The 10,731-nt window shown below is 37.3% G+C and overlaps 1 protein-coding gene across 1 annotated transcript in view; it reads left to right on the plus strand.

Annotated features, from left to right (window-relative positions):
• Positions 1 to 10,731, plus strand: part of HDX (highly divergent homeobox) — a 395,136-nt gene that overhangs the window by 301,421 nt on the left and 82,984 nt on the right. The window contains exon 7 of the mRNA XM_006871312.1: positions 6,179 to 6,262. Coding sequence (XP_006871374.1) covers positions 6,179 to 6,262 — 84 coding nt within the window. The remainder of the gene's footprint in view (positions 1 to 6,178; positions 6,263 to 10,731) is intronic.

The raw sequence follows: 10,731 nt of genomic DNA on the forward strand, positions 1-10,731 counted from the left end.
TTATTTGCTCAGCATACAGGTTGAATAAGTATGGTGAAAGAATACAACCTTGTCGCACACCTTTCTTAATTTTAAACCATTCAGTGTTCCCATGTTCTTTTCAAACAACTGCCTCTTGGTTCTGGTACAGATTCCTTATGAACACAAGTAAGGCTTCCAGAATACTCATACTTCACAATGTTGTCCATAACTTGTCATGATTCACACAATTGAAAGCCTTTGTGTAGTCAATAAAGTACAGATAAACATCTTTCTTGTATTCTCTGCTTTCAGCCAAGATCCATCGGACATCAGCAATGATATCCCTCGTTCCATGGCCTCTTTTGAATACAGCTTGACCCTCTGGAAGTTCTCTGTCAATGTATGTTTGCAACAGTTTCTGTATTACCTTTAGAAAAGCTTTACGCACATGGGATATCAAAGATATTGCCCAATTATTTCTGCATTCCGTTGTGTCACCTCTCTTTGGAATGGGCACAAATACGGATCTCTTCCAATCAGTTGGCCAGATAGTTGTGTTCCAGATTTCTTGGCAGAGATGAGTGAGTGCCTCCTGTGCTGCCTCACTTTCTTGAATGATTTCAATTTTTATCCCATCAATTCTTGGTGCCTTGTTCTTTGCCAATTCCCTCAATGCACCTTGGACTTCCTCCTTCAGTATCATTGGCTCTTGATCATATGCTACCTCTAGAAACCGTTGAACATTAACAATTTCCTTTTGGTAGAGTGACTCTGTGTATTCCTTCCATCTTCTATTGATGCTTTCTGCATCATTCAATAATTGGCCCAGAGAATCTTTCAATAACAAAAGTTAAGGCTTTAGTTTTTTCTTAAGTTCACCCAGCTTGATAAATGCTGAGAGTGTTCTTCCTTTTTGGTTTTCTGATTCCAGATCTTTGCAAATTTTGTTGTAATATTTGGCTTTATCTTCTTAAGCTGATCTTGGAAATTTTCTGTTCAGCTCTTGTACCTCCCCATTTCTTCCATTTGCTTTAGCATCTCTATACTGGAGAGCAAGTTTCAGTGTCTCTTCTGACATCCATTTTGACCTTTTCCTTCTTTCTTGTCTTCTTAATGATTTTTTGTTTTCTTTATGTATGAGGTTCTTTATGTCATCCCACAACTCTTCTTGTCTTCGATCTTTAGTGTTTAATGAGAGATACAAATCAAAACAATAATAAGACATCATCTCATACCAGAAATAATAAATCAGAGGACATTAGTTGCTGGCTAGGATTTGCAGAGACTGGGCCCTTCTACATTGCTGGTGAGAATATATAGTGGTTCAACCACTCTAGAAAAGAGTATGACACTTCCTCAGAAAGTTGAAAATAGAAATATCTTATGATCCAGCAATTCCTCTACTTGGTATATATCCACAAGAAATACAAGCCAGAACATGAGTAGATATGTGCACACAGATGTTTATTGCAGCACTATTCACAATAGCAAAAAGATGGAGACAGCTTAAGTGCCCATCAATGGAAGAATGGTTAAACAAACTTTGGTACATACAGACACTGAAATATTATCCTAACTTTAAGAATAACAGGAAACTGCACACCACCACATAACACTGATAAACCTTGAGGATATAATGCTAAGTGAAATTAGTCACAAAAGGAGAAATATTGCATAAGACCATTATTGTAAAAGCTCAAGAAATTATTTCCATACTAAAAGAAAAAAAAAATCTTTGTTGATTACCAAGAGTGGGAGGAAGGGATGGTAGTGCATAGGTTAGGGGATAGATGCACCATTGTTGGTCATTGGAGAAGGCAATACACAAGAAGTAAGGGAAAGGCAATACAGAATAAGGGTAAGGGGTTGGAAGAACAAGGTAGAAAGGGGAACACTTAGGTAGGTTTGCATAGGCAAAATGGGACAGAGGTAAATAGTGATGTATGCTCAACCTTGGAACAATAGGGCTCTGTGACACAGGGATCGACATATAGTCTGAATTGGTAAAAAAAAAAAAAAAAAAAGAGGAAAGTAATGTTAAAATGCTTGACTGTCTTAGGAATATTGTTTTCCCTCACCTACTATTGTAAAATAGGCACTAGAAAGGAATATCAGGAAACATGACTACAGAAAGCTTGTAAGCCCACTTTCAGCCTATAATTGATTGAAATACCTAACAGTGGTTCTAGAACTTGCTCAGTGAAACAGGCTTCTTTTGGAACCCTTTGTAGTGTATAGGACCTTATGTGGAATCCTGAGCCCCATCCAGAACTTTCTTAGGTTGGACATTCTCACATGAAAGGACATGTAGACCAGCCCATAGTGGCTAGAGGAACAGAAGATATTTCCTGAAAGAAAAAAACAGCAGGTAAATAAACAAAGAAACAAAAATGGAAGTTTGTTTGGCTATTACAAGAACAAACAAACTTGTTTGCCAAGGAACTATCAAAGCAATAAATCAAATCTCTTTAGGACAAACCCCTCTCTAAGACTGAATCTCAAAGGGAACACAAGCAGGCATGTAAGCTAGTTGGCCACCGTGTTAGTCTACATGTGTTTGGAAATGGGGTAAATCAGTAATGAAGATATGGGCTGAGTTCATCCACGTTCCATAGACTCCTGACGACCTCGAGACGAGAGAGAGAAGAGGATGGGATGGTTGGTCTAAAGGTTAGGGAGACTTGGAAACTCATAAACCGATGGACATTAACTTAGTTACAGAGGGCTATAGTTGAGAGTGAAGCATCCAGCTGATATAAAGTGAAGGGAGATGCACAAGAATGCCAAACTTGCAGATAGTACCCATTTGACCTAGTTTCAATGGCTTGATGACCAGAGGTCAACTAGAGGAAGATAAAGAAATTTGATATAGGAACAAAGTGTAAATTGGTACCATTTGATGAAACTGACCTATACTTATGGCTGTAGTAGATCAAAATACCATCCAAGAGGGAAGGAGTCTTTACATCAAAGATCAAGCCTATACTCTCTATGCACAGAGATGGACAACTTAGACATTGCATACCTAAAATGGTGGGGGCGGGGGGAGGCTATAAGGCACTAAGTGATGGACTTACAAGTTTTCAAGAAGGAGTTTAGTTCAGAGTGTGCAGGGAAAGGTAGAATCCCCACTGAATAGTTTTCATGCTGTCTAGACAGGTTGAGTGAAGGAGATGGGGATAAGAATCTTATGATTCAATGAGTAATTGTTATCATGACTTAATGCAACTGTCATGACTATAAAGGTAGAAGTTTTGTAACATAAAGGGGATGCTAGTAAATCTTACATTCCAGGAACAGAGGACCCTAGGACAAATGTGTGTGTGTGTATGTGTGTGTGTGTGTAAAGAAATAAGTATAATTTAAAATTTTATTTTAATTTGGTAGTTTGGATATTCAAATGATTTTGTTTTTGTTTTCAAACTGCATTTTCATATACAAAAGAAAAAAAAATGTTTAGGGCTGATTTTCTTTCATTTCATTCAATTTTTTAAATGTTTATATGATTAGAAAACTTGCTTGTTCCTGTAGTTGGAAACTATTGTTCATTCTTTTTATTAGCACTAAACAGTTCTGTTCATTCTTTTAAAATATATTTTGGTAGTATCTGCTGTGTGCAAGATACTGTACAAAGAATGCTATACTCATACCTCAATTCTAAAATTAAGAGCAGTTCACTTTCCCTCTGTGCCATTTTCCAATGAAATTCAGAACCAATCACCATGCAATTTTCAGAAGGAATATCATGGTTGGTTGGCTACTTTCAGTTGTTTAGCTTTGTTAGTTGGTTATGTGCCATGGTGTCGGTTCTGACTCATAGCAACCCTGAATAGGGTTTCCTAGGCTATAGATCTTGATGGAAGCAGTAAGTCTCATCTTTCTCCCGTGCAACTGCTGATAGTTTCAAAATGTTGACCTTCAGGTTAGCAGTGCAACTGGTAACCACTATGCTACCAAAACTCCTTGTTTAACAAATACAGTCTAAAAAAGAGTCTACATTAAAAAAAAAAAAAAAGTATATTACTTTGGAATACATATCATATTATGACATATTGCATCAGAAGAGAATGTGGAACGTTTAAAAAGAAAATTCTTGAAGCGGTCGCGCGTGACCTCACACACAATCTTGTCGCTAGCCCCTCCTGCCCGTAAACGTCACCCGGGAAATGGGCTACGAGCTTCAGCTGATCAGATGTTGATTCCGTGGCAGCCGCAAGAAAAGCAGTTTGGGGACCACGCGATTTTTGGTTTTTCAATTCAAGAACAGTGGAAGTACTTAGTCATCATTAAGTGGAAATAAAACAAGAGTTCCCAAGAGAAGGTTGGGTGGATCAAGACCCTAAGAAAATTCTGAATTCTGTCTATGAGTGTACAGAGAAAACGTGTGAAAAACTTCGCGAGTTCAATGTTTATATTTCCAACATAAAAGTGATCGGTGTCAGCAATCAGAGAAAAAACCACCGTCGTCTGGGACAAGTTAACTGGAGAACCTCTCTACAATGCTGATTCGCTGACTGGATTTTATAGGGAAGGATAGTTTTTCTTTTTCTTTTCTTTTCATCTCTCCTTTTTTCTATGTGTTACTTTGTATGTATAGCATACATGCCTGTGTATATCTATTATGATGGTAGCCCATTTATAAATTAGAAAAGAGCACATTGTATCCAGTAGGTTATAACAGGTATGGTCTTCTGTGGACCACTAAGTTTGGAGAAAACAACTGTATACATTTTTGGACAACAGTTATCCATATTATTTACCAGAAACTTTTTCTTTAGGGGTCATTTAAAATTTAAGTATATGTTCTAAGCCAGTAAAAAAAAAAAAAAAAAAAAAAAAAAGTACTTCATTCTGTATTCAATTATATTTCATATACCTTACCTTTTTATTTAATTGTGTCATCTGATACATGCTGGGGGCAAAAAACTGAAGTAAACATTATTTTCAGTAGCTGTAGTAGCGTAGTAGTTAAGAGTTATGCTGCTAAATGCCAGGTCAGCAGTTTGAATCCACCAACCACTCAGTAAGGAAAGATGAGGCTTTCTGTTCCCACAAAGAAAAAGGTTGTAAAAACCTTGGAATCCCTCTACAGGATCGCTATGAGTCGGAACAAACTCAACAGCATATATCCACTACCACCACTAAACATTGTTTTCAAACACTAGCTCTGATCTAAATAAAGCCGCACCATCCCCCGACTTAATTTGAAACATATTTGGATTGTAACTTTGAGCGGGGACTATGTGGAATGAGGATATCTCAAAAGGATGAAAAAAACAAAAATCCTACATTAAAAAATTAGGTGTAAAGCCAAGAATCTCATTCAATCCAAATATGTTATTGCTAGTAAGAAATTTTACTCTATATTTGGGATGATAAGAATTATCTGTTTCTTGTCATACTATAACTAGAAAAACTTTAGTAGTTGAAATGGCTCCCTATGAAACCAAGAAGTTCTTAAAATATTTAGTATTACATGTAAAAAGAATTCACCTATTTCAACTTAACATCACTTTTTTGCAAAATCTTAAAATTAAGCAAATATTGCCTCTTACTTAGTTCTTCAGGCAGTGTGCAGAAAAAAGGGGGGAAAAAAACACAGAAACACAGGCTTTTTTTGTAATTAATGGTAGCTTGCATTTTTTGTTTTGATTATGCTGTTTATATATTAATTAATATCCTGTTGTGTTTTTAAATGTATCTGATGCTTAAGTAACAAAAATATTATTGAAAAGTACTATGAAATTATTACTTGGTGTCAAAGTACTTTTGAACATACAGGGTTAATTTTAAAATAAACTATAATATTTATAAATAAAAAAAGAAAGAAAATTCTTCCATCAGTTAGAAATGTTTACCATTGAAATATACTTCCCTTATATGAAGTGAGTTCACTGTTGCTGGAGGGTGCTATTTAAGCAGAATTTGACTGCCTATTTTTACCACAGATATTGTGAAAGGGATTTTTTTTTTTCTATTTAGTCAAGTATTAAAGTGATTTTCTATTTATTAAACAATCTTATTAAAAATTGATAAATTAAAAGTAGAGGAAAGTGCCTCTGATACATATTGGGTGTATCAATAAAGAGTAAGTTATCAGAAGTTATTCCATATAATCTAAAGTACATAACCCCAACTCAATAACTGAATCTTGAATGTATATGTTCTATATATTGTTGAGTATGTACTGATCAAAACTACTCTACTTGTGTTACAGAAAATAGAAATTATTGATGATGACGAAAGTGAATTGATAAGTAATTCTGAAGTGGAACAAGTTAATTCCCTCTTGGATTATAAGGTAAAAGTAATTTCAAATTCTAAATTCATTAAAAGAAGGTATTAAGAAAGACTTTTGTAGTACCTGTATTACGCCCCTTGGATATATATCCATTATCTTGTGCATCTTGGGAATGAGTCTGCATATAGAGCATTTTAATTAATATTAACTTGTTTTAGTGCCTATGGTTTTTAAGCAATCAGTTTTCAGGGTGAAATTAGGCATGGATGGTGTTTGACAAGGTGGGTAATGCACAGTAGTAGCTAATGTGAAATTTGTGTCAAAGCTTTTTAAAGCTAATGTACATTTAAATAGTAGTGAAAGGGGAGACTATTTTTCTGCCAATAGCAGTTGATAATTTTATGTTGAATTATAACTATTTCAAAAGAACAATTTATTATTCACATAAAATATACTTATGTTAGGAGAAGTTTAAAAACAATTATCAAATCAAATGCAAAATGAATATAAATAGAGATGGCCTTTTCTTAATATCACTTGTCACTGGACTGAAAGATTTACTTTAATAGTATATCACACATCATTTTGTTTTTATTAAATTTTGACTTAAGCTATCAATCTGTATATAAATATATTTTCTGAATGTTGTTGTTGTTAAGTGCTGTTGAGTTAGTTCTAACTAATAGTGATCCTGTATAGGGTTTAAAGAGTTTTAAGCATGCAGGAACAGAAAGCCTTATCTTTCTCCCAGAAAGCAACCGGTAGATTTGAACCACCAACCTTGTGGTTTGCAATTCAGTGCTGTTGTTATAATTAATAAAAACATTCTTGTCTTACACCCACAAATAATCCTTTTCCAACCCACCCCCCACCCCACCCCCATTATGTTGTGGCAATATTTTATGGCCTGGTAACTAACTATTCCTTGAGAAGATCTGCCTTGCAGGACCTCAGTTCTTCTGTTAGCTCATCAGTATGTTCCTCCATCTCAAGACACTGGAAAGGGTGGGAAACCAGCAAGACCAGGCTTAGTTTCCATAAAAGGTCCTTTTATGTTTTGTTTTTGTTTTTCCTTTCTATACCTTTCACCCATTTTCTTCCACATGTGCCTCATGGAACTTGAATGCCTGTGAAAGGAATGGCTTCAAAATTTCGTTCTAGAATGTTCCTCCAAACATAAACAACCAGATTTTCTGAAAGGAAGCATTTTGTTAGCATGACAGTGACTCTATTGTGATGTGAAGATGTATTACAAACATTTCTACTTTTCCGGTCCAAGCTCTATACTCCATGATTTCTTTTCTTTCTAGCTTTTTGTTGTAAATTGAGTGAAGGTTAACAGACATCAGCATTACATTAAAAAATTTATATGCTTTTTTTCATCTAATGATTACAATCCCATCCCTGCAACAACAGTTACCCTACTTCCTCCTTATGGCTTACCTTTTACATCTTACATTTCACAAATGAGCAAAGCAAAAACATTTGATGTATGCATACAAAACAAAATATATATTTGTTTAAATATCCTAAGGACATAGTCTGCAAACCAGCCTACTGCCCACAGGCACACAACCTGATTCAATTCATGGGCCTAGAGCCCGCAGTTGCTCTATCTCTCCCTGCCATTGCCTCTGTCACCCTCTCTGCTGTCACCATTTTTCTAGGTATAATCTCACCTCTCCACTCATGCTCTTCCTTCTTGATGGTTCCGAGATCATCTGTTCCTGAAATAAAAGACTAAGTACCACCACCCCCCCCATTAGTTACCCATCTTCTACAAATACAGTTGCGACAATCACAATGAATCCTTCTAACAGTTATTCACAATTAAATCATAAAATCCTGTCTCCATCATCCTCCATCCACCTTTACCAGATCCATCTGGAGAAGAGGAAATCTATTCAATGGGGATTCTACCTTACCCCCGCCCTTGTACTGAAACTAAGCACACTCATGAAAGCTTGTAACCCAGCAACATCGTGCCTTTTTAGTCCCCATTTTTGACAGCCAGTGTCTACATTGCCCATCCCTATCAACCCAGTGCTCTGGTAATGTAGTGGTTATGAATAGGGCTGCTAATCTCACAGTCAGAAATTTGAAACTACCAGCTGTTCCTTGGGAGAAAGATGAGGCTTTCTGCTCCCATAAAGATTTACAGGCTTGGAAACCCTGTACAGAGTCATTATGTGTCGGAACCAACTCCACAGCACATAACAACAACAACACCAATCAACCCAGTGCACTGAGAAGACAAGCTTATTCCTTGATAATGAAGAATACTTCCTTGCTGGTTGAAATTTTGAGCAACTGCATCCATAAGCAAAGATCCAGTTCATCAAATTGTAGCAATTTACACTTTCTCACAGTAACAAGCATCTTTATTTTCATCTGGTCAAGTTCTTTATTTTCATCTGGTCAACTAGCCATCCATACTAGCTAGGTCAAATGCATACTAGTTGCAAGTTTGAGAGTTTACGTATGCCTGATTACACTTCAGACGTTCTGGCCACTTTATTCTTAGCTCTAGCCATCAGTAGTTACATCAGTGCCCGTGGGTTCAGGAGTTCAAACATCTAATCTTCAAACTAGTCAAGCCTTCCTCTTCTCTCTCTCATCTTGAGATCAATGGGTGCCAATGGAACACGGCAAAACTCATTCCATAGCTTCATTTTTGCTGCATTTCCTCCGCTCACACTCACATGTAGACCCAGGTGGTCACCAGCAAGCATATTACACTACTCATTGGTTCCCTCTGACTCTCTGTCCTAGAAGGGGGTTCCCCTGATGGGCTGACTTTTCTTTCCTTAATGCCTCCAAAGGAATTAGCTTGTTTGATATTCAAACAGTCAAACAGTCCTTTTTTTTTTTTCTGAAGGTCTTTCTTTCAATAAAAATTTTCCGTTCTACCACCAGTTCTGGGTTTGCCTGCATGTCTTTTCTAGTGGGAATGTCCCAACTAAGAAGGTTTGGAGTGTGACTCAGGATTCCACATAAGGGCGCATACTCTACAAAGTCTAAAAAAGAATCCTATTTCCTAGAGATGACAGCATGGAGATATCTGAGGACTCTAGACTCATGGAAAGAGAAAGGCTGTGTGCTGACAGGTAGGGGACTGGTTTCCAAAATGTGCCTTTGGGTTGTTTAGATGATTATATATTACTGGGTGTTTTGTGTACATCAAAAAAAGGGATTATAATCATTACAATGAAACAAGATGTGATTGGTTAAATGCAAAACTGATGTTCTGCCATGTAGCCTATCACTCAATTCACTATAAAAGCTTTTAAAAAAAAAACAACAACAATCAGCCATATCACCAAATACCAGGCAAAGCAGATCCAGAGCAGAGCTCCAAAACTTGGAACCATAGAGATAGGTTTGTAGGCTTATACCTTGTGGAACTTGAAGCTGAAGTAAGAAATTGCATACTTTTGAATCCGCTGGGCTCAGAGGCCCAGAGCCTATATCTTGGGCAAGACCAAACAGGAGAGAAGAAACACAAAGAAAAAATGCCGCAGGAACCTTGGAGCAAATGTGGACAATACACTTTGCCAGTTTTGCTTTGTTCTGATTTTCTTTTTTTTTTTTTGGTACCTGGTCATTGGCGTTCCACTGTTTGCGCACCTCCAATCTAGCGACTAGAAGGGGAGCCTGAGTGAGTGGACAACCTCCACCCTCAACACTGGTGGATTCTTCTGTTATGCATGCACAGATATTCAGCCCAAGAGCAGGTCCTGACTGCTTTTTTTTTTTTTTCTTATTTTAATATTTTATTGTGAAATATTTCATAGTTTACATGGGAGAACATTAGTTTTACATTCATCCTATCGTATATCTTTTCATTGCAATAGTTATAATCCCCTCCATGCATCATAAACCAACCAAAGGGTATACACTACAAGCTTGCCCCCTGGTCGTTAACAAACAGCCACTCTCCCTCTCTGGGTCTAAAGCTCCGAACTGCTCCAGCGCTACACGTCATCATCTCTGCCTCCATTTCAAGCACCACTGCTTCTCTGGGTAGGGTTCCGCTCTCCGATCTTCTCCCTTGATGGTCACAGGGACCTCCACTCCTAGACTGAAAAGTCAATCATTCCCCTCCTTGCGACAAAATGTCAGCCTTTACATTTCCAACCCTCACAAGCAGTCCTGATAACAATTATTCGCTATTGTATTACAAGAGACCTATCCCCATTTCATTTCATCAGCCCCGCCTAGACAGATTGGATAATACGCACTGGAGATTCAACCTTCCTCCAGGCCCCCTGGATCTAGGTTCCCTCTTGAAAGCTTGTAAGACAATCACTTCTTGCCTTTGAAGTCCTCTCATTTTGGGTAGCCAATGTCCAAGTTGCCCATCCCTGTCTACTCTGTGTATGGAGGCAGTGGGAATGATCCTTGGTGTAAAGATTTGTTCCCTCTTTTTAGCTACTGCAAACATAGGTGTAGGTCAAGTTCATCAAATTGTATCAGATTACTCTTTTTTCCCTCTTCTTTCTTCTTCTGGTTGAGCTCTGATCATCCAG

Source organism: Chrysochloris asiatica, unplaced genomic scaffold (assembly GCF_000296735.1).
Source record: "Chrysochloris asiatica unplaced genomic scaffold, ChrAsi1.0 scaffold00167, whole genome shotgun sequence".
Taxonomy (NCBI): Eukaryota; Metazoa; Chordata; class Mammalia; order Afrosoricida; family Chrysochloridae; genus Chrysochloris; species Chrysochloris asiatica.